At 43.0% G+C, this 22,739-nt stretch overlaps 3 protein-coding genes and 1 long non-coding RNA gene across 4 annotated transcripts; 3 read left to right on the top strand and 1 right to left on the bottom strand.

Annotated features, from left to right (window-relative positions):
* Nucleotides 1-377: 377 nt before the first annotated feature.
* Nucleotides 378-5,864, top strand: LOC4333312 (probable beta-1,3-galactosyltransferase 2). The gene is made up of 11 exons (XM_015777820.3): nucleotides 378-929; nucleotides 2,514-2,610; nucleotides 2,761-2,816; nucleotides 2,921-3,117; nucleotides 3,198-3,261; nucleotides 3,429-3,501; nucleotides 3,607-3,727; nucleotides 4,028-4,115; nucleotides 4,194-4,319; nucleotides 4,423-4,532; nucleotides 5,221-5,864. Exons 1-11 carry the CDS (start codon nucleotides 790-792, stop codon nucleotides 5,367-5,369), a joined length of 1,221 nt encoding a protein of 406 aa, XP_015633306.1. The 5' UTR covers nucleotides 378-789; the 3' UTR covers nucleotides 5,370-5,864.
* Nucleotides 5,865-10,555: 4,691 nt separating this feature from the next.
* On the top strand, nucleotides 10,556-11,249 carry LOC4333311 (uncharacterized). Its single transcript, XR_003241437.2, has 2 exons — nucleotides 10,556-10,709; nucleotides 10,801-11,249. It is a non-coding gene; the product is annotated as an uncharacterized lncRNA (long non-coding RNA).
* Nucleotides 11,250-11,497: 248 nt separating this feature from the next.
* LOC4333310 (MOB kinase activator-like 1A) lies at nucleotides 11,498-14,949 on the bottom strand. The gene is made up of 7 exons (XM_015772387.3): nucleotides 14,798-14,949; nucleotides 14,357-14,405; nucleotides 13,218-13,326; nucleotides 12,970-13,063; nucleotides 12,274-12,407; nucleotides 11,978-12,141; nucleotides 11,498-11,842 (listed from the first exon to the last, which is right to left on the bottom strand). The coding sequence occupies exons 1-7, from the start codon at nucleotides 14,818-14,820 to the stop codon at nucleotides 11,771-11,773; spliced, it is 645 nt and encodes a 214-aa protein (XP_015627873.1). The 5' UTR covers nucleotides 14,821-14,949; the 3' UTR covers nucleotides 11,498-11,770.
* Nucleotides 14,950-17,763: 2,814 nt separating this feature from the next.
* LOC4333309 (kinetochore protein NUF2 homolog) lies at nucleotides 17,764-21,612 on the top strand. The gene is made up of 11 exons (XM_015774423.3): nucleotides 17,764-18,041; nucleotides 18,144-18,456; nucleotides 18,574-18,753; nucleotides 19,165-19,254; nucleotides 19,735-19,842; nucleotides 20,121-20,174; nucleotides 20,268-20,382; nucleotides 20,492-20,649; nucleotides 20,934-21,029; nucleotides 21,122-21,254; nucleotides 21,361-21,612. Exons 1-11 carry the CDS (start codon nucleotides 17,866-17,868, stop codon nucleotides 21,384-21,386), a joined length of 1,449 nt encoding a protein of 482 aa, XP_015629909.1. The 5' UTR covers nucleotides 17,764-17,865; the 3' UTR covers nucleotides 21,387-21,612.
* Nucleotides 21,613-22,739: the final 1,127 nt, after the last annotated feature.

Raw genomic sequence — 22,739 nt, 5'->3', positions numbered from 1 at the left:
TCATGGGGTGTAGCACCACAACTGTATCTAATTCCCTCAACACATGGGGGTGGTGATCTACTGAGTACTACTGACCCTCGCAAGGTGAACATGCCATTGACTTGACCACACAAAATAAGGGGGCAAAACAGCCATTTCACCCTCCAAACTCACCTTAGCCTGGCTTAATTACCACATCAGCTCATTAATGGCGCTTCCACTACAATAATCCCCACAAGAGGAGACCAAAGTTTAAACCTAACTTAACCACCTACTACTTCAGCTAAAGCTTAAAAGAAGCTAAACTAGCTAAGCTAAGCTAAGCTGGCCGGAGATGTCCAGACCGGACCAAGTGGCGAAGGCCGAATAAATCTGGAGCAGCGCCACCAAGAATCGCCGAGATCCCTTCCCTCCCCCGGACTCCACTCTACACCCTTCACGCGCGCGAGCACGCACGCAGTTGGTGCATCCTTTCCCTCGTCTCCATCTCCATATCAGCCTTCCCCTTCACCCCAAAGGCACCTGCCACTGGCAGCAGGCGGCTTCAAGAACCAAAGAATCTTGACACACAGAGATAGAGAGAGAGGAAATTAAAGGTAATATTAGTAGTAGTGAGTAGTGACTTGATCTTGACAAAAGTTAGAGGAGCAGCAGGAGGAGCAGGAGGGTGGAGGGACCATATTTCTGGTTCTTGGAGTGTGATCATGAGGTCTCCGAGATCGGGGAGACAGGATCCATAGGTGAGGGCGTGTGAATTGGAGACTGATTAGAGAGCTAGGCGAGCGAGGAGGAAGAAGAGATCAGGTGAAGATGAGCTTCAACAAGAGCAGGGGGGGAGCAGCGGTGCTCGGCGGAGGGGACGAGCTGGTGCTCCGTGGCACCATCTCCAAGAAATGGACCCTCCTCCTCTGCCTCGCCAGCTTCTGCATCGGCCTCATCTTCACCAACAGGTACGCCCCCCTGCTTCCTCCATCGTCTTCTTCTTGCTCCTGCAGGTTTGTCCTGGTTTGGTGTTGAATAATCTTGCGTGATGCAATCAGTTTGATCGCCTTCGTTTTCTGCATGCTTTTTTGCTTCGTCCATTCGTGTACGGGTGAATTTAGACGCCTTTTTTTCATCTTCCATTCCATTCCAAAAAGGAAAAGAAAAGCAAAATTGATCCTGTCCCGCGGTGATCGGATCCTACCAGCAATTCGCTTTTCTCTCTTTGCCTCCTCCTCTCCGTTCGGTTCGTTCAGCCAAAAATTCTCTGAATTCTATTGGTTTCTTTCTTGCGTTCCTCTGCTGCTCTTTTTTCTCATCCTCTCCTGGTCAATGGAGAGTACACCCCCAAAGAACAACAAACAACTGTAGCTGGCGTACTGTACTCTCATCTCCTCTCCTCTGCTCTAAGCTGTTGCTGTAGCGTACTCCTACAGAAGAAGCAGCTCTCTGGAAGAAATTTAAAAGGGCAAAATCTCTCTCGAATTAAAGGCTCGATCCTGCTTTGCTCGTGCTAAATGTGGGTGAGTTCTTGGAAGCTCGTAGCGTACTTGCCTGGTCGATGTGACGCTTCTTTATTTCGAGAAGATCCGACGGCACGGGTGGGTAAAACTGGATACTGAGTACATTTATCGCTAACTACCTGATATACAACGTATACCTGTCGCCGACAACACAGTAGCAACGTATACTCCTGCTACCAGTACACTTCTGCTTTTTTACCTGGACGAAAGTTACAGTTGCCATGGCCCCATTAGTGGAGGTCAGTAAATTTTGGACCTGTTCACTTTGATGCCAAAAAAAATCTTACCAAATTTTGACAATACCAAAATTTTAGCATAGTGGCCAAAATTTTAGTAGGATTTCTTATGTAGTTATCAAAATTTGACAACAAACTAAATGTAGCCATTTTTTTGACAACTTTATTAAAATTTGGTAAGGTTAAAAATGGCATCATTGCCCTTTGTTTCTTTTTTGGCCTTCCTTGGGTAGTTTGTACAGTGAAAAATACAGTTGGAAACGTCATGGCTACAGAAACGTCAGCAGAGGTCGCAGCCAGCAGCCAAGCATGGAGCAAACAACAACCTCTGTTTTTTTTACACTGAAGTTTATGCACTTAGTATCTTTCTGTGAAATGCGAATAATATTTTTTCGAAAGAAATGAGATGAGAATAATCATTAATTTGCAGTCTTTTACTAAATGCTTACTCTGTTGCGGTTGTTACTCTATGTGTCACTATAAACAAGTACCGCAACCGTCCTAAAAAATGCTATTCTCTCCGTCCTAAAATATAAACATTTTTAGATTTTGACGTAGTCTTCAAAATGCTATTATAACCAATAATATTTATAACATTAAGATGTTTTAAATAAAAAGAGTTATATATTATGATAGTTTGTTTAATGATAAATCTAGTACATCAATTTTACGTGATTAATCTTTTTTATTCTTTTGCTATTAATAGTTAAAGTTAAAAATGTTTGACTTAACACTATTCTAAAAATGATTATATTTTGGAGCAGAGGAAATAAGAAAAAAATATTTGTTGCAGGATGTGGACAATGCCAGAACCAAAAGAGATCATCAGGAGATCGGCTCTAGAAGTGAACAAGATGAACCTGTTGTCTGGTGACTGTGCTCCGAAAAGTGTAAGCATTAACTGTCACACAAATATTTTCAGATTACTTTGCAAACATCATTTACAGTGACCTCTACTGTTAGTAAGAAGAATGAGAAAATTAACAAATGTCGTCAATGCATTTTCACGAGCATCGTTATTTTTCCTGCATATTATGCAGGTTATGGAGCAAAAAGATATAATTGGAGAGGTCCCAAGAACTCAGGATGCTATACAGTAAGTACCAAAAGGGTTGAGAGAATGATAGCCTACTTTTATGCTGCTGATTTTAACCTCAAATTTATAAGTCCAAGGTTCATAAGAATCTGTTTTGTTATCAGGGCATTGGACAAAACAATATCAAACTTAGAAATGGAGTTAGCATCAGCAAAGGCGTCACAGGAGGAGTCTGAGCTCAATGGAGCGCCGCTATCAGAATCTACGGGGAAACGGAGATACTTCATGGTCATTGGCATCAACACCGCATTCAGCAGCCGGAAACGAAGAGATTCACTTCGTGCTACGTGGATGCCTCAAGGTTGTACATTCTTTTGCATGGAGAATTTTTTTTCCCACAGTAAAACATGTTACCTGATATTGTTTCTGTGTTTGCGACAGGTGAAAAAAGAAGGAAGCTTGAGGAAGAAAAGGGAATTATCATCCGATTCGTCATTGGTCATAGGTTAGTGCAAGAAAACATGTACTTTGGGCGATCTGTATGGACAATAGTTAAGGGAGAGTTTCTATTATATTAGACAAAAGAGTTAGTACCAGTTATGATTCAGCAATGTCAGAAGACGATATCTTGAGCTCACAGAATCTGAAATTTTAACCTTTCTAAATTGACAGCGCAACATCTGGTGGCATACTCGATAGAGCTATAGACGCAGAAGATAGGAAACATGGTGACTTCATGAGATTGGTAATTACCATAGGACTTACTCTAGCTGGCATATAGTACAGTATTACTGGCTTGTTTATTTGTCTGTAAAGCTGAAATATCTTGGAATATTTTTTGATCACTCAGGATCATGTTGAAGGGTATCTGGAATTGGCTGCAAAGACGAAATCGTTCTTTGTGACAGCCTTGTCCATGTGGGATGCAGAGTACTACATTAAAGTGGATGATGATGTACATGTAAATATAGGTGTGCATTACTACCCTCTGATCTAACATCATATCCCTTCATTAAGTGTTTTTTCTGCTAAAATTTTGATTAGTTCATATATTTTACTTACATTAAATTTCTGCTATGTATTTGGCTTACAAATTGTACACTCAAAGTTGATAAAATATCGTATATGCTGTAATCTTCAGAGATGTTACTCCCAAAGCACAAGCTTAAAACCCTTTTACTGGAAAATTCCATCTCAATTATTGTGATACTATAATTTTTTTAGATATTGTTATAGTGATACTATAATAATCAGATATAAAAATGTTGCAGCAACTCTTGGTAACATATTGGCTAAGCATCGGTCGAAGCCTCGAGCTTACATTGGTTGCATGAAATCTGGTCCAGTCCTGGCTCAGAAGTAAGTCCCATGTTGTTGTCATGTCTTCCTTGATGTTTTAAACAGCTGACCAAATACCAATTTGTTTTTTATTCTCAGGGGTGTAAGATACCATGAGCCCGAGTACTGGAAATTCGGCGAATGGGGGAACAAGTACTTCCGTCATGCAACCGGCCAGTTATATGCAATCTCCAAGGATCTAGCTTCTTATATATCAATCAACCAGTAAGAAATTTCTTCAGATTTGGTTTTTCTTTGTTGATTACACCATAATATGTTTTATCTAACCTCTACCCATCATTGACCATGGATGATGGTGATGTTTCAGGCATGTTCTCCACAAATATGCTAATGAGGATGTATCATTAGGAGCATGGTTCATAGGTCTAGACGTCGAACACGTCGATGATCGCAGGCTTTGCTGCGGTACACAACCAGGTATAGTTAAAATCCTTACCATCTTTTGAACTGATTTCCTTGCTCTTCCAGATCCTTGTTTGGTCTTGACATGTCAGTCAACTCTTCATAGTATGGGGTAGTCGGACTGAATACAGCTTACTTGATCTGTATTTATCATATTTTATATTACGAAATGTATCGAATCATTTGGTGAAACAGTGCAGTTGCGTTTGTAGTTTGGGGTGGTTGTCAGTCAACTTCACTAAGTAGGTATGCTATCTGCTGTCACAAACATGTGCTTGTCAATTGTTTTTTGTAATCATGAAGCATCCTGTCAGGACACTAGACATCGGACCTTTTTCTAACAAGGCCACTTCTCTTCTCTCTGAAGGTGTCACAGCTGCTCTTAGATAGATATTTCATTTCACCTTAAATACTGTAATGGACTAAATTGGCCATTGCGCTCGTCATTTAGTCATGTATGCTCACGTACACAATTGATTAGTTTCAGAGACTGGTAGGTGTTACAGGACAATTAGCAAACTGTTACAGGGGAAATGTTGTCGTTGTCAGATGAGCTTAGAGTTCTGGACTGACGTGATCAATCACCCTGCTGATTGACATGCATGATGAAATTTCAAATCATTTTTTTTTCTTTTGTCAACTTCTGATCATATTTTAGCCAACTGTTGGTTACAAATTTTTCAAATGGTTCGCACTACTGCAGATTGCGAATGGAAGGCGCAGGCAGGCAACGTGTGCGCCGCGTCGTTCGACTGGAGCTGCAGCGGCATCTGCAAATCGGCGGATCGGATGAAGGAGGTCCATCAACGATGTGGGGAGAACGACAGCGCCATCTGGAGTGCAAAGTTCTGAACTGAAGGAACATAATGCCCAACAACAACTTTGCACTCTTGAACACAAGCAGCACATATATATATAGATACAAGATACAACTCGTGATTCAACAGTGTGAGTAACCAATCATCTGAGCAGAGGAATCCCTGAAGATGATGAACGGAAAGAACAGTCGATTGATGGCAGTTTCAGAGATCATGGGATGAGTGTACACTCAAGTGTACAAGCATGGCCGACAGGATGGGTTCTTCTGCTGCTTTTTTTTTCTTGTTTCTTTTTTTTTTCTTTTGGTGGTTTTCAGTAGGTATTGTATTGTTTTAGGGGATCTTTTCTGTTTTGTGGTCGAAAAGATCCCTGGAAATTACCCATAAAGATGGAGAAGGTGAGGAGGGAAAGAGTGAAAGGAGAGGGAGATCGAGAGGGGTCTCCCCCCACCATTCTTGGAAAGATGTTCATCACCGTTTCTGATTAATTTTCTCTGGAATAACATAATAAGAAGCTCATCTTCTCTTAGGTTGCTATCTCCCTTTCTTTTCAGCAGGAACTCGTCCCCAAGTATTTACAGATGTATATTGCATTTGTAACACACTTTGTCCAAATTACCGCATGAAATAAAACAAAGGACAAAATACGTACGTCTCCAAAAACATTGAACCATGGCCCGCCTAGGATGAGGGTACATAAAGTGTTGAAAACGATAGGAAAATAGCCTCTACCATTTCAATAACTTTTTTTTTTATAAAGAGGTGCCGCTGAAACGAAAATGATATCAAAAATATTGGAAAAAATAAAAAGGAACTATTTTTTGGGTGCCGTTGGAATTCGGTAATCATGATGGAAATTCTGAACTATGTAATTTATAATGACTATATAATATGACCACATTAGTTCATCCTACAATTAGAAAATTGTGAACCGCTTTCTTTTGGACCTTATTATGTCAATTCCCGTGAGGGAGGGATTAAAGAGTATTCAGAGAGATTAATTCTCAATAGGTGTCGAATTATTCTTCCCCAAATCTTCTAATTTACATGTAGATGAGATTAACCAAACAAGGCTTTAATGATTACACTACCGTAAATCATGCACGGCCTCCCTTTTAACTTCGTCGTAGAAAGGGGTTTATAGTGGAATAAGTTCACTTTAGGTCCTTCAATTTGTCGCCGGTCTAATTTTCGTCCTCGCTCCTGAAAACCGGACATAAGCATCCCCTAACTTATAAAACCATGCAGATGAGATCCCTCGACAGTATTGTGCCCGGTTTTGAATAACGTGGCATCTACGTGGCTCCTTTAACTAGGTCCTCGTCCTATGTGGCATTGACGTGGCACTTATGTGGCAATTGGATCCCGGAAAAATAATTAAAAAAAAACCCTAGAACCCATATGTCAATTACACACAAAATAATAAAAAAGGGTAGGCCCATGTGATCTCACATGTCATCCTCCCTCTTCTCTTTATCCCCCTCTCTCTCTCCCCTGCAGTTCTGCACTGAAGGAGGAGGGCGAGCGGGGGTGGGCGGCGCATAGGGGTGATGAGCGGAGCGGCGGCAAGGCGGAGCAAAGGGGCGGCGGGCGGAGCAGAGGGGCGGTGCGTGGACCGACGGCAGGCGGAGTCGCGGCAAGCAACAAGCAGAGCAAAGGGGGCGGCAGGTGGAGCAAAGCGGTGGCGGGCAAGCTCATGGAACTTGTTCACCGCTTGGGCCACCGGGCGGGGGAGCTCGGGACAGCGGCACCCGAGGTGGCCAACCACCGCATCGCCGCCCCTCACGGCGGCCACGGTCTCCCCGCCAAGCCGAGGTCGCTACCCGCTGTTGACGCGAAAAACACACACTGGCCTGGGAGATCTACTTAGCTCCAGTGCAGGAATTTTGGTGTTAACACCCGCCTCCTGCCTCGCTTGCATGCTCCGCCATTCTTCACCCACCCGCCCGTCCGTCGCGCGCCGTTCTAGTCCCCGCAGATCCAGGCCACCGTCTCTCCGCTGTCGTCCCAAGTGAGGAGCTCTATTGTTGGCGACGATGGAGGGGCGGAGATGGCGAGGTTGGAGCAGAGGAGGAGGTTGCTCTCGACATCGATGCCGCCATCTCCGCCCGCCCCCGCGGCAGAACTGACTACCATGCCACTGGTCTCCTCCAAGAAGACGCGCCCACACCCGCCGCTGTGCCGACCACCCCCGCCACCCCGGCCCCCTCCGCAGGCGCCCATTACCCCGGCTTCGGCCACCGCGTCACCCATCAAGTCCACTAAGGCATCCGTCCCGGCGCCCAAGGCCCAAGGCCACCCCGCCGCCGGCCTCCTCTCCCCCGGTCGAGGTTCCCGTTGCCTCGCCTCTTTCCCCCGTTGCCGAAGCGCCCGCCACCATCCCCACCAAGCTCGACGACCCCCGTGCCGACGCCGGCCAAGAAGAAGAAGCCCTCCTCGCCCTCCAAGAAGAAGAAGAAGCTCCAAGGCCCCTGCCCTGGCCCCCATCGTCGTCGAGTCCCTCATCCTCACTCCTCTCTACGACGTCATTGTCCACCATCTTGAGGATCTCCGCTGCGGTGCACGCCAAGCTGCCGCCACCGCTGGAGCTCGGATAGCATGCCTCGCTCGCCTGCTCTGCTGCCCGGGAAGAAGATAGAGAGGGGGGAGAGGGAAGAAGAGAGGAGTGAGATGAGGAAGAAGAGAGAAGGGAGGACTGATGTTTTAAGGCTGACATGTGGGGCCCATGGGGACCCCACCATTAATAACTTTTTTAGCTGACAGGTGGGGCCACAGTTTTTATTATTTTTCCAGGATCAAATTGCCACGTAAGTGTCACGTCAATGCCACGTGGGACGATGACCTAGTCGAACATATGAAAACATAGTACTACTATATATAGTCTAGCATTCGCACGACTCTAATCAACCTATTATAAGCTATGTATATGAAGACATATGAATTATATTAGGTGCATGAATTATTTTTAATCATTATAGTTATGGTAACATTTCTCTAAATTAAACCAAAAGCTCTACGTATTATTATGAAAATCGTCCAAAAATTTAGCTCTTTCTCGTGCATAGTTTTTTTAAGTACAAGTGGCCGAACTTATAGAATTAATTGTTGTATCCAATGCTAATTTAATCTAGGGACTTAAAAGTACAATACACACTAATTTTTGGAATATATCAAAATTAGGAGGTGGTTTTGCCTTTTGTTTTCTGAACTTTGCAAACCTTTCTACTGTCATGTGTCGTATGGGACCATGGATTGCTTGGAAAAAGCCTTTTATTTCTATAGTTCTATTGCTAGTTCTATTCCCTATGATTTTTTTTGTTTTCTTTGCTCTCTCACACATGTGAGGCAGGCGTTGAAAAGCTCCAGAAAAACCAAGCTTTACTATTTTTCTCCATCGGACGTTCCTGCTTTTGTTGCTGACATGGATCAACTAGTGCTATTTTTGAATTCAATATTCACCTATAGAGATTATTGCATATAGTACAACAGTGATCCCTTCTATTTCACATGCAAGTACCACCAGTGAATGGCAAGGAGGGTTTGCGTGGTTCTCAGATCTAACCAAATGGTTCCTCCGATGCATACATTCCACATGCAAGTGCCACCAGTGAATGGCAGGAAGGGTTTGCGTGGTTTGTAGAATCCAGCCAAATGGTTCCTCCGATGCGTACAGAAGATGGAAGCTTGCAGTTCCTTCCAGGGCACGCAACGTTTTCCGATAGTTCAATAAACACACATGTTAATGTTCATTATTTTGTAACTTACTGAGTCACAAACATATTTGCTTATTTTTGCAGGTGTACCTCAAGTTAACATGCCCATGTTTCCAACGGGTATGAATGATCAGTGGCATAGAGCTTCCACATACAACACTGATTCGTATATAATGTGTTTCATTTTTTACGATCTTTATATTGCGATATTAAATTAGCGCTGCACCTGCAGTGGGATGTACCAAATGTTCATAAATGGAAACGCACAACCACAAGGACCAAGCTTTTTGGAGATGTTATGCCAAGGAGATTGGTTGTTCAGTCAACCACCTATCATGCAACCACAAAAAACAAGTACAAATTATAACAGTATGTGTGTACGCTACAACTTTGGATTCCATGTTTTGTAGGAATGTACTCCGCCATCCAAATGATGGGATATGCCGGCAATACACAATCCTATGGAGAACCATGTAGCTACAGTGGGGGGTCGTCAATAGCACAACACGAGATAGGACCACCGCAGATTGATGAACCTCCTCCAATAACTTAGCTGACCCAAGACTACGGGCACGTTGATTTCAACGGTGTTGAGGTGGCACGTAGGTCTGTTCGCGAGCGACATTCACCGGAAAGATTATTGTTGTCAGGACGCAGGCCTCCAACTGGTGCTAGAAGAAAAGGAAAGAAAAAAAGACATTAGCACATCAAGAAATTTCGATGATGAGTCTAATGAGTATAATGATTTTATATTTTGCTCATTCGAACTAATCATTAATGTTGTGTGTTAAAACTTTCTAATGTGTCAGCTACATTTCTGAATAAATAAATTCGAAATATTTACTTGCCTTTCCTTTACGAACACTTACAAATATTTACCTTTACACGACACTTCAGTTGGTTTGAATGCTTTGCGAATTTACGACATTATCTTATGGTAAGCCCCCAATACACACCATAAATTATCGCGTACTCAGTTCATACCACAAGATAAGGCATGTAAATTCGCAAAGCGCACTAACCTATTGAAGCTTACACCAATGATAAACTCTACGAATATGAGTTATATGATATATTTGAGTCCGCTTCTTTTGTTTCGTAACATTCCTTTTATTGTAACTCGACGAATAGGCTCTCTAACCAGAGTCGCCTACCACTGAAAGCGTGCTACTGAGGCTCTTATAACCACTAAGCTACAGGCCCTTTCGCGGAAGAGGTATATTTTTGCTAAAACTTACCACCATATATATAAACATAAATTATGAAAAAAAAAAGTATATTTTCAAATTTAATTCGCACATTGGCACAGACGTTTTGCACCCCCAAGAACCTGTTGGGACGACACGGGTGGACGGTTGGATTTCACACCCCGGGACTCCCACATTTTCAAATTTTAAAATTCAAATTGCCGTCACAACGGCCGCAAATCCCTCCCCCTTCCTGAGTTACTCCCAACCCAACGCCTTAACCCTATAAACTTCCCTCTCCTTCCCCTTCCCCTTCCCCCGAATCCATCCTACCTCGCCGCAACAATCCAGAGAGATCATCGAGAGAGGAGTCCACCGGACCCATGAGGAGCGGCGGCGACGTCAAGTCCTTCCGGCAGCGTCAAGCCCACCGGCGGCGTGCCGGCGTCTCCAAGAAGGCGCCCGCGTCGCAGGGTGCTTTTTTCCTCCCGGTTTCTCCCGCCCCAAAACTGTTCGATCGATTGCGTCTCCGCTGATTTGATTGTTCGGGTTTTTTTTTTTTCAGCGACGACAGATCGCGCCGTCGAGGAGGCGGAGGATGAGGGGCGAGAGAGGATGGCTCGGGAGTTCGACATGGACATGCGGTAAGGAGCTAAGGGCCCTGCCTCGGCCTCACCCGCGCCGCCGCGCTCGGCCTCGCCCCACCGCCCGCCGTCATCGCCTTCTGCTCCGACGACCAGCCATGCCTCTGGGAGGGCCGCGTCTAGCTCTAGCAACACCATCCACCACCACCCGATCGGCCGATCCGCTTCCAGAAAATTATAGTGTTTATAAGTAGGAACAGCTTCTCCTCTGCTTCCATCTGCCACGCCTCGTGGTGCTTGATGATCGTGTGTTCTTATCTGAAATTTATGATGTTATTCTTCTCCCAGTTGGTATGATCTATGGCATTTTGATTTGATTACTACAAACTCTAAAATCATGGTAAATTAATCCAAACATTTCATTCCCTTATCTCGATTGTTGCGGGCTGTGTGTGGTATGCAATATATCTGAAATTCTGATGCCATTCTCCCAGTTAGTATGATCTATGGCGTCTTCGTTGTATCAGCTAGTATTACATATTGATTGGATTAGTGCCAACTCTAAACCATGATAAAATTAACCCAAACATTTCATTCCCCAATCTTGATAAAATTAACTCTAAACAATTGAATATCCCGTTGGTACTGGGAAAAGGAAGCAACAATTGCAACTCACGATTGGATTAATAGATCGTTCTTTGCAATATATCCCAATCCACCAATCCTGTTATTACATTACAAGCACGCTTACACAAGGTAATACTGAATCAGGACGAACGAACATCAGTACACAAAAAACATAGCATTAGCAATGTCAAATGTCCTTTTTTATGTCTGATATCTGGAACAGTAAGCTCTATGCCAGTAAAATAGTGTTGCAAGTAGCCTGATTCCTCGATCGTCCATGTAAAGAACTCGTTATCCACGCTCCGTTCCGTCCCTGTATTCTTCTCAGTATGGAATAATCGATTCGATGAGCTCCTGGAGTGGAGCCAGCTCCTTCTTGTCAATCAGGCCAAATTCCTGCACCACATACCAAAAGGCCGGAAACAAATGAATTTTGTTTTCCCCCGATTTCTATGAACCAAGAGCAAATATGAGATGATATGTAAACAATCCTGGTAACGAGTTTACAATCTACAAACACAGGAGGCTTACAGTTGTAAACAGGATGAAGTGCTTGAAGCACGTGTTAAGATGGGCCTCCTCCTTGAGGCTGACAATCTTCTGAAAATGGGAGTGATATATGTGGGCATAAACACGAAACAAGCGCTTGAAAATTGTCTTTACAACCTCCTTGAAGTTTGGCGGGAATGGTGTGCCTGGTAAAGGAATTAAACCCAGATCAGTGTCATTAGTGTCAAAATTGGACAGATATATGAGTAGTGCCTGCACTATTTCTAAGGTACAAACGACCATTCCAACATCAAATATTTGTGATAAACAATGATTACCAAGCTTTTGGGGAAATATAGATTCATCATCAAGTTGGCCTTCAATCCAGTCCATTAGGTACTCCACATATTTTGGTGCTGATACTTCTATCGGCTTCTTTATCTGTACACCATCAGCCCATCTGTACTCATACCTGCATAAATTCCATGTTTCTGTTGTTACTTTGTTATGACATGACCAATATTTAAGTAATTCTGTACAAAAAATGAATCAGGGGCTTGTTGGCATGACAACTCCACTTTGTAATAGGTGGATATAATACAAAGTCACTTTATAATAGGTGGGGTATAATACAAAGTGTTCTTGGAAATTTTTGTTCCAAAAAGGACCCGTCATGCGGCCAAAGTTCCAAAAAAAAAAGGCAGCCATGAGGCATTCGTTACTTCGTGAACCAATGTTTCCAAACTACCAATCCAAATCCTCAGCTTAAATGCCCTAATATTTGATATAGATAATGGAAAAACATTGCCAACAGAATAAAAAATATTTATAGCATGATAAGGTAATCATCTACTCCTACATATTAGCTTCTAAACAGAAAGTGGTAGATCAGTTTATGCATAATGTCCTACAAAGAAGTTTACATATGCTGCTACAGAACCTTCAGGCACTAACAAACTTCCTTTGCATAAGATTTTCTTTTGTCTTGTTTTTGTTTTACAAGCCCAAAAAATAAGATTGATGGAATAACGTACTTTGGGCCAGCAGTCATTGTTGGGCAGCTCTCAGGTGTGCAGAACTCAGCGAGTGTGCCGTACAGCAGGTTAACTTGGTTAAAGAAATCCACAGCTGAAAAGGAAAAGATATGCGTTAGCTTGAAAATAACTGGGTTAAGTAGCATCCTACACCGCAAGTTATGCTATTCAATAAATTACAAACATAAAAATCAGATGAAAAATGTCAAGAATGGATCAAGGTGGAAAATGAAAGGGAAGAACATTACTATTCACAGCCAGCCATTCATTGATATCTTCTCCAGGCGGCAACCTTACAGCTTCCCTAAGGTTTCCACTGCCAAGAGTGGCATCTATGTGCTTCCGAAGCTGTGCACCCTGCAGATCAAAAGGGAATCGTTCAATGGCATGTATAACATTGAAGCTCTGTGCCATTGTGTCAAGTTCTGCTCTGATGAAGAAGGCTACAGAGATAATTTTCTGTAGCAAGTTTAATTGTAAAATATAGTTATGCCAAAACATGCGCCCATCTGAGGTGGTTTACAAATCCAGGATGTGTAGTGAAGATTGTACCAATCAAACAATTAAAATAATAAAATTGACTAACATTCTCAAGTGCACTGACACACGTATAAAGCAAGCTTCGCCCTGAGACAGAATGGTTTTGGAGAACACATCGTTTGCCATACATTGTCAAATGAGGTAACTACTACACAACATGATATTTAAGACTTCTCAAGCAAAGGATGTGATATATAAGAAGTCAACTCTTGAATCCTGAATGTGCCAAAATGTTATGAGTGCTTTGCAATGGTCGTTAAGAAGTGACAACAGTGAGCTAAAACCTATTTTGGCCAGTTTTGAATAAAAAAAGTTAAAACTGTTTTTCTCTTAAATAAACAGACAGTAAACATGTTGATTAAGAAAAAAAAAGCCAGAAGGAATGCCAAAAGAGTGGGATGACCATTGCTTAACATTCAAATGGGAACTAAACGGCAATGACAAAGTCAAAACAGACACCTCTTTCTTGTCCACTAGTGGAGAGAATATTTAATGTCAGTTAAGATCGATCGCCAAACCATTTTTATCATGCACTTCAAATTAATCTCACAAGATGAGTTATACTAGCTCTGACTAATACTTATCCAGTGACAATCCTGAATTTAACCTCGTCGGATGAATTATGCTAGCTCTGACTAATATTTCTCCAGTGGCAAAGCTAGAGATGGCGAGAACTCAACACCTAGTCATAATAAGACCCAATTTGATGGCCTGAACCAAAGCACAGCAGTTTGTACACAGGTCACGTGATACATGCTGGAACACCCTAAATTGGTAAAATTCGGCAAAATTTGTTCTCGCTTCGTACCAATTACCAAAGGAAAACAAACTGGGTGGAAATTCTCACCTTGCTTCCTGAAGGAGCACTCTTCTTGGGACGGAACGTCTTCTGATTCCTGACAGAAAGACACAAAAAGCTCATCAGGGTAGCAGCGTCAGAATTAAAGCAGCTAGCTAACACACAGATCAAATTGCACACAGCTGGGCACGATCTGATGCACCGGTGTTGCTTTCGTGGGAGAAATCGAGCTTACGGAAAGGAAATCGAGCATAGCAGGAGCTCCCATGGCGACGAAACCAGCTACTCCTAGTTCTAGGGCTGCGCTACTAGGAAGCAAGCAAGAACCGACTCCGTCGACGGATCCGCCGCCAAACCCCCAATTCCGGCGGCCCCAGATCTCGCCGACCACCGCCGATTCCCAGCAAAAACGTTACTACTACTACTACTACTGAACAAGAGGAGAAAGATGAAGTGGATGGTTCGAGGTCGGGGATCGCGAGAGCTCACCGGCCGAGCCCGAAGAGACTCATCCCTCCTCCTCCTCCTCCTCCCGCTTCTCCTCCACTCCCGATCCGAGGAGAACTCGCTGCCGACGCCGCGAGGAGAGGAGAGAGGCAGAGGTAGGCTGCGGCCGGAATGATTCGCACGCACGCGCGGCTGCTGATGCTGCAGCAGCGTCTGCGCGTCAAGGCGGAGGATGGGGGAGGCGGGGCGCAGGGAGGAGGATCCTGGGCCGTCGGATGGAGGGAGTGGACGGTGGATGGGAGGAGGAGGCCTGGCTGGCATCCATGATCGATCTCGGTCAGGTCACGGACCCCCGAGGAGATTCCCCCCGGGTCAGATCAAGATCTATCTTGGTTTGTGTTTTTTTTGCTTTTGCTGTTCTCCTCCTCCGATCCGTCCGTCCATGTGCTACTGCTGTACAACTATTTACAGTTGTGCACATAGCATGGCATGGCGTGGATCAAGAATCATCACCGCTTATTTTGGACTGGCAGGATTATGTACTATCAAAGAAACTAAATTTCGAGATATCAAACTCAATAACGCTATATAATTGAATTGTATGACTAAAATACAACAGCTTATAACCCCATCTCCTATGTTAATTGAAACGAAGCCGTACAGTATAGTCGTATATGCAACACTATTCTATTAAACTCCACTTAGCTGGTTAGAATTTAGTTGTCGTTATTTAACTCTTCAATAGTAAGGAGCATCTTGTTTCTAAGTTTAGATTATGCTGGAACAAGATGTCATCTCTTGGAGTGCTCGGAGGGCAAAGCCATCTCTTCTTTGTTATAACCTATGCTCTTGTAGGCGACTCATTTTTCCCTTTTGTCCATCGGTTTTGATGGCTTCTGGTTATGGGTGGGAGAAAGGGGGTCGCCCATGTTAGACTTATTTTCTCTTTTGTCCTTCGGTTTCGATGACTTCTGGTCACGGGTGAGGAGAAAGGGGGTCGCCCATGTTATCGGATTGATCCCGTTGATGGGCCAATCTCGTGGTAGTAACCTCTTATAACTTTTATTTCTATAAGTTTTTATATAGCCTCTTCTTAGTAGGCTAAGAGGTGGTTGATGTTTGTGGATGGTGGTGGTGGTGGTAACAGCATTGCTATCGCATCCTTGATTTCTCGGTGGCAATGATGGTCAGCCTTGGAGGCGGTGGATCAAGCGCTCAAACAACTTAGAGGCGATGGATATAACGGTGATGGACGTCATGAGCGATACAATTGATGAATTTGGAGCTCCAACGCATAATAAAGTGGCCGGAAGGCATTTGCACTAGTCACGGAGCTCGGCAGCAACAAGTCTAGCAGTGGCTAGTCTTGTAAGCGACGAATTTGGCATCATCGGTGGTTGGCCAGGACGGATGCTTGGATCTATCACGCTCAAAGCTCTGGCTTCCCGGATTTCGTGATTTCTTGTGTGATTGCACATCAATGGTGACTACATATCTTGCGACGAATAGGACATGGTGTATTTCAATGACGATATTGCTCCACAACAATTCATCCGCGGCTTTGTATTGATCCATGTTGCCCTTATGTGGAACAAGGTAAAGAATGGTATCTATCATCTCCTTTCATATGTGCATTTTTTTTCTCTTACATCTTGCCAGACTCGTAGATCTTCTTGTTCTCAAACTCCTCTTTCGGGTTCCAACTTAAGCACCAATCTCATGGTTGCCATCTAGTTCCTTGACTTCTTAGGGTAGGCTAGATTTTAGATATGTCTTCCATTTCCTACCATTGCAGCAGTAAAACCATGTTGAGGGCTTCAATCAGATTGAGCATCGACCGCTTATAAGACTTCGATGAGCCAATGTTCCTCAAAGGTGATGAGAACATCCATCACTACCTTTGCTCGAGTCCAATGAAATTTCAAACAAATATATGACTCAGCAAAAAAATCTCAACCTTTGCTAGTTCTGGAGAGATGGGCGATGAGATCGTTAGCATTATAAAAGATCTATTTGATAGGGCTTCAACTCCACGATTCCCTATTGAGTATGGACCTGGTGGTATCCGCTTGACTTGGATCGAGAAATTCCGAGCTAAAATGGACAGATTCAAAAATCCTTAAATTCAAGAAAATTTCTTAAGATTTTGGGGCTGTTTAGATTGATGCCATTATCAACCATACAATTTTTTTTTGGTAAAGTTGCCAAAAAAATGTCTACAGTTATTTTGTTGCCAAATTTGGTAAATACATAAGAAATCTTACCAAAATTTTGATAATATTCACCTGTTCTTTCAATGCCCTTTTAGCAGAAAATGTTGGCAGAAGCTAGGAATAGCTTGGAACACTTCTCTGGAATTCTTTCAGATGCTGGTGCTAGCGAGATTGAGATTTCGGAAAAAAAGGATTCTTGGAGATTTGTTTCATTGCATGTTGGCATATTTGGAAGCAGAGGAATGGAAAGATTTTCCAGAATATAGATCCTTCTTTTGACAGCTGGTAGAATTTTTTTAAGCATGAGATTCTTCTACATATGTATAGAATGAATGATGAGCTTAGACAACTGGTTTGGTTTCTAATTGGTTACAAACTTTATAGTTTTCATGGGAGGCCGTAGCCTTTTGTAATTTTTCTTTTTTCCTATAAATATTTTTTGGCTTTTATAAAATACACTACTGGGCCAATGTTTGGTAGTACTTCATTCAAAAAACATTTTTGATAATATTACCAACTTACCAAATTTGATAAGGTTTATTTTGGCTACAATCAGAACATGCCCTTTGCTTCGGTGGGCTGGTCCAATCTACACGATGCCCGGGCTGGAAAGTGGAAACTGGCTGCCTCACCTTGGGCTGGGCCAAATTTTATCGAGAAGATTAGACACGAGTATGGGCTTTGGGCCCAGAACTCTCCCCAAGCGCCGCATCTGCTCTCGAGTTTTCCGCTTCCGCAAAGCGGGAAAACGAAGCGGGAAACCGAGCAAATACCTCGCATTTCATTTTTTTTTTTGCCTTCGAAATTCCTCGCATTTGGTTTCCCTTGTTGATTTGGGGGAACGGCGGCGGCGGCGAGAGAGCGGCTGCGGCGGCGACGGCGGCGGCGAAGAAGAAGATGGCGTCCAACTTCTCGTTCCCTCCGCTGGCGCCGGAGCAGATAGCGGAGGCGCTGCACACCTACGGCCTCGCCCCCACCGCCAACCTCCGCGCGGAGGACATCGCCAACCCGCAGCCGGATCTCCTCCCCGCCGTCATCTCCAACTTCCTTGCCACCGTCGTCGACCCCACCGGGTGCGTGCGCGGAGCCTCCCCTCCCCTCCCTCTCGCCGGCGCCGCCCGCTCGGTGTTTGTTGCTGATCTCTACTAGTTGTGGGGGGTGGGGTGATTTTGCAGCGCCGACGACCTCGACGGGCAGCTAGGGTTCGACGCGCTGGCGTCGCTCGACAACCCGGAGCACTATAGGGAGGGCATCCGGGTCCTCCGCCTCCACAAGAGGGCCAACGCTTTCCTCGAGTCCATCCAGTTCCCCGGGTTCACGCTCCGCGACCTCCTCCGCCCAGACCCGCGCCGCCTCGTGCAAGTCCTCAGCGCCCTCATCAACTTCCTCTACTACAGGGACGAGAAGCTCGCCCTCCTGCAGCCCATCATCCATGAGTTCCCCAACTTGGATGAACGGTGCATGGAGCTCAATGCCAAGATTGCCGAGGTTTGATGCTGCTGGCACCACAATCTCCCCCACCTTTCCTCCTCGAGGTAAAGAATTGCTAGCTGGGAATATACAATTTAACTTACCTCTTTTGTTTTGATTCTGTCCTGTGTACAGCATCAGAAGGCAATCGCCGATCAAGAGCTCGCCGCGCAAATGGAGGTGCCTATGGTTCAGCAGCTAGAGGCGGAGGTCAATTCCCTGAAGCAAAAACTTGTAGAGTACAACAAAAAGCAGCTGGCACTGAGGGCCAACGCCACTGCGATCAATGACAAGAAAGAGGAGACCCACAGAAAGGTGGTGCTTACATTTCAATCCTACTTACCGCTTTGACTATACAGTGCTACAAGTTTCACTTGGCCCTGTAATATTAGGCCAAATGCTCTTCTAGGTCTGAGTGTCCAACTTTCTGACTTTATTATATAACTTTGCAGCTCTATATTTGTGTTGGTTAGAAATGTCAGAAGCGCTCCAGGTCAAATAGGGATAGAAACCAGAAGGTTTACAGCTTTGCCATTTGGACAAGATGATCTTTGTGTATAAATGGATTGAAAAATAGTTTGGAACACCCATTTACATTCTAACATACTATCATTTACTCTTGACATATGTTAAGCTACACTGAAATGGTCTCGCTGACATGCTGAAATTTCCGATATGCAGAAAAGACGATTTCTCACTAAACGCCTCATTATTTTCTTTATACAGATTGCCAAAAGCGATTTTGAGTTGGTGAAACTAGCCCAAGAAAATTCCAAGTTATTGTCAAAAATTGTTCAGTCCCCAGAAAAGCTTCAGGTTCGATCTATTCCTCTTTTCTCTCTATTGCCGCAGGCAGGATGGTCAGTCTTGTTTAAATACCTAAATTACTTCACCACAGTCATAGGTGGTTTCTAGTGATTGTGCGCAATGGTTTTTGTCTTCTATATGTTTAGTTTTTAGTGCTAATCTACGTATTTTGTATTTTCTTCATGTAATCTGATATTAAAGGGACATTTGAACATTTACCATTCTAAAACTCTTCCAAAAGTTTGTGGGAAATTGAAATCCAATGTAAATACTATCATTTTTGCATGCACAACTGACATTCTTCCAAATCCGTAGAACTTTGTATATACTCTGTATATTATTTGTTCATTAAAAAGTTGCAGTTATTGCCAGATGCTCTGTCTTGATTCTCGAGGACACACTTTCACTAGTTTGTTCTTCTAACAGCATATAAATTATCTTTATAAGTTTGCATCACTATTAAGTTTTGGATTTTATTTTGTATTACAGAGGGCCCTTGAAGAGAAGAAAACAGCTCGTGCTGAGTTGAAGAATGCTGAGAAGATAGCAATGCAAAGTGTACAAGAGAAAACTGCCACTTTGGAGATATACAGTAAGGTACTCTTGTTCCACTCTTCATTACAACACACCCAAGGTAGAAGGTAACTTGTGTTTGCCGATTGGCTGTAACAATATCTAGCAAATATAGGGTTACTTCATCTGCTTCGTATTGATTCAATTTCCTGATATTCCACTGTATTGTCTGGATCATCCGTTTGTTGCAGTTGCTGGGGCTGACTTGTTGCAAGAGTGGCACTTGGCTACTTACTGATGTTCCTTGTGATGCTTGACCTACTGATCCATTAATAACTGCAGATGCTGTATCCATTTTGCAGGGTTATGAAAAATTGTCGAAGCATTCTTCTAAAATCCAGGCTTTACAAGAACAGGTCTGGACATCTGCAATGCTAGTTTTTCATTATGGAGTTGGCTTAATCTTAAGATGAAACCCTACTAACTCTCTTATTTATTATTGCTGTTAGTTTACTGCAACTAAAGCCCTTGAGAAAGAAGTCAAAGCGCGCAAAGCTAAGATTAGTGATGAAAGTGTTGAAATTATGGCCCTTGACACAAAGACTATTGAATGGGATGGGAAAGGTTGTCAAACTGTACTTACATTTTGTAGTATTGCTGAATTTGTGTATGTTCTTTCCATTCTGAAATACTCTTTCTCCTCACGTTATTGCATGAATACATTTTTGATTAGTGCATGAAATGGAGGAGCGTGTTAAAGCTAAAGAAAAAGAAAGGGATCAAATAGTAGCAGACGAAAATCAGAAGCTGGCTGCTTTGAGGTCTGAAGTTGAATGGAAACTCAAGTGTCTTGAACCTCGTGAAAGGAAAGTAGAGGAAACAATTGCAAAGGTGATGATTTCGTCCTGAAATTTTGGGTGGTTCAAACTCAATGTCTTTGAAAACTTTTTTTCCCTCAGAATCATTGATTTCCGGTGTTCACATGCCTCATGCCACCTAATACAATCTAATGTTCCAAAAAGGCTTCTTTATACGCGCTAGTGTTGGTCCAGGAACACATGCTGACTGGCCTGACCATCTCTCGAATATGCTAAAGCCTGTAGATTATATTATCTTATTTGTTAATACTATGATCCTCTTTCAACTACAGTGGACATATTTTTCTATCATTACAGGCTACTAAACTATGTGCGGAGGTTGATTCAACAAGGACTGATGCTGCAGAAGAACTGCGGCTGATATATGCTAAATTTCAACAAATTGGACATGCCGTATGTTTTTATTAGAGGACTATTTCCTGTAATCATTGATAAAATTGTGATTCTTGTAAGAATGTGTGGTTGCTAATATAATCCTTCTTCAGTTTACTTGCTACAAGGACAATTTTAAGACTTTCTTGGAACAAGTTGATGAGGTGAGCAAAGAAACTTTAGAAAGTTTAGGTCGCCAAGCTGTGGAGCCATTGGACACATCTGCAACATTGTCGATTGAGAAAGGTTAGGTTATCCAGCAATTGACACCTTGTTGCAGCTAACAGCATTTCAGCTTTCTTGCTGTGTTGTAATCCTAATGAAACTCATTTCTCCTTGTTTTGAATGGCAGAGAACTCCTGCGGCCCCGCTCCCTGAAAAGAGGATAGCCAATTGGAGAAGATAGCTAGGGTGTTTTGCGCCACTGTTGTAAATTTGGAATTGAGCTGTTTTTGTTATCACTGGTGACAGTTATGCTCTGTTTGAACCTCATCTGACCAATTCGGTGAGAATACTTCATCATCGAATCATCTGCAGTCGTTATGTAAAAAAATCTTGAGTCACTCTGATATGGAAATGTTGGTGTCAGGTTGCCAAGTAAAAACTTTGGATTATCTGTCCTACTATCTGTCTTCATAGTTCATTCCTTTGGTATAGTTTAATGGTGTTTATCAAAAAGCTAATGCACGGTGGTGTTAGGTCAGCAGATCTGGAGCACAGATCGTGATATGGACGGATGTAGCAACTTTGCTCTTCATTCCTCCGTCGCGATTTTCTTTTCTTGTTCCAGGCTTCTAGCGCACGAGCACAAGTCATCCCCCTCCTTCGAACACACGGCCATGGCTGCCTAGCTGCGTTCAGCGTACTCCTCCGTTTCTAAATGTTTGACACCGTTAACTTTTTAACACATGTTTAACCATTCGTCTTATTAAAAAAATTTATGAAATATATAAAACTATATATATACATGAAAGTATATTTAACAATGAATCAAATGATAGAAAAAGAATTAATAATTACTTAATTTTTTTAATAAGACGAATGGTAAAACATATTTAAAAATATCAACGGAGTCAAATATTTAGAAACGGAGGGAGTACTAGCTAGGGTTTACCTACCCTTAAGGTTTAGGTGTGGAATTATTCCCCTCCAATCCCTCCCTCATGGGGATTAACCGAGCAAGGCCTAATGATGGTAGGTAGTGGAAAACATCGGACAATATATTTACTAAAAGTTTCAAAATTTTGTTTAAGTTTTTCTAAATTTGGTTGGGTTATCGGCTTTCAGTGACAAACTCCGGTGTTTGATCTAGCCAACCAAAGCCACAGGCAGCCTGGTAGCTCCAACATGTTCAACCCCTTTTCTCTCTATCTCTCCATCTTTTTGGAAATTGTTTGTGAAAATTTTAACCCACCTCATTTCCACAATAGCTCTATCGCATGCTCTTGCACATACCATGTTTTGTTAAAATGCTAATACGATAAACTCAAGGCATTTTCTAACATGCCTCTTAAGTTACCTAAATAAAGTGACACATAGAGAGTATTTAAGATATCACCTCCCACGAAGAGAAACATATTTCGAATCATGAAACACGTAAGTCATCCCAAGTCGACACTAGGAGAAATCTCGAGTCATTTCCACATTGCTAAGATTCATTGCTAGGACTCCTGTTGATTTAGACTATACTAGATTAGGGTTTTCACCTTATACTTTGAGTATTTATATAGA

The sequence above is a fragment of the Oryza sativa genome, chromosome 3 (assembly GCF_034140825.1).
Source record: "Oryza sativa Japonica Group chromosome 3, ASM3414082v1".
NCBI classification, from domain to species: domain Eukaryota; kingdom Viridiplantae; phylum Streptophyta; class Magnoliopsida; order Poales; family Poaceae; genus Oryza; species Oryza sativa.
The sequence above is the reverse complement of the archived record's forward strand: the minus strand, read 5'-3'. Positions and strand labels throughout refer to the sequence as shown.

What these genes read in the sequence shown, in the direction of transcription:
- LOC4333312 (XM_015777820.3), top strand. Translation starts at nt 790, where the DNA reads ATGAGCTTCAACAAGAGCAGGGGGGGAGCAGCGGTGCTCGGCGGAGGG. An exon ending in ATGGTGACTTCATGAGATTG is followed by an intron (nt 3,502 to 3,606) that starts GTAATTACCATA and finishes TTGATCACTCAG; the next exon opens with GATCATGTTGAAGGGTATCT. An exon ending in GGTCCAGTCCTGGCTCAGAA is followed by an intron (nt 4,116 to 4,193) that starts GTAAGTCCCATG and finishes TTTTATTCTCAG; the next exon opens with GGGTGTAAGATACCATGAGC.
- LOC4333310 (XM_015772387.3), bottom strand. Translation starts at nt 14,820, where the DNA reads ATGAGTCTCTTCGGGCTCGGCCG. An exon ending in TATATTTCCCCAAAAGCTTG is followed by an intron (nt 12,142 to 12,273) that starts GTAATCATTGTT and finishes TTCCTTTACCAG; the next exon opens with GCACACCATTCCCGCCAAAC. An exon ending in ACTTCATCCTGTTTACAACT is followed by an intron (nt 11,843 to 11,977) that starts GTAAGCCTCCTG and finishes TATGTGGTGCAG; the next exon opens with GAATTTGGCCTGATTGACAA.
- LOC4333309 (XM_015774423.3), top strand. Translation starts at nt 17,866, where the DNA reads ATGGCGTCCAACTTCTCGTTCCCTCCGCTGGCGCCGGAGCAGATAGCG. An exon ending in ACCGTCGTCGACCCCACCGG is followed by an intron (nt 18,042 to 18,143) that starts GTGCGTGCGCGG and finishes GTGATTTTGCAG; the next exon opens with CGCCGACGACCTCGACGGGC. An exon ending in AGTCCCCAGAAAAGCTTCAG is followed by an intron (nt 19,255 to 19,734) that starts GTTCGATCTATT and finishes TTTGTATTACAG; the next exon opens with AGGGCCCTTGAAGAGAAGAA.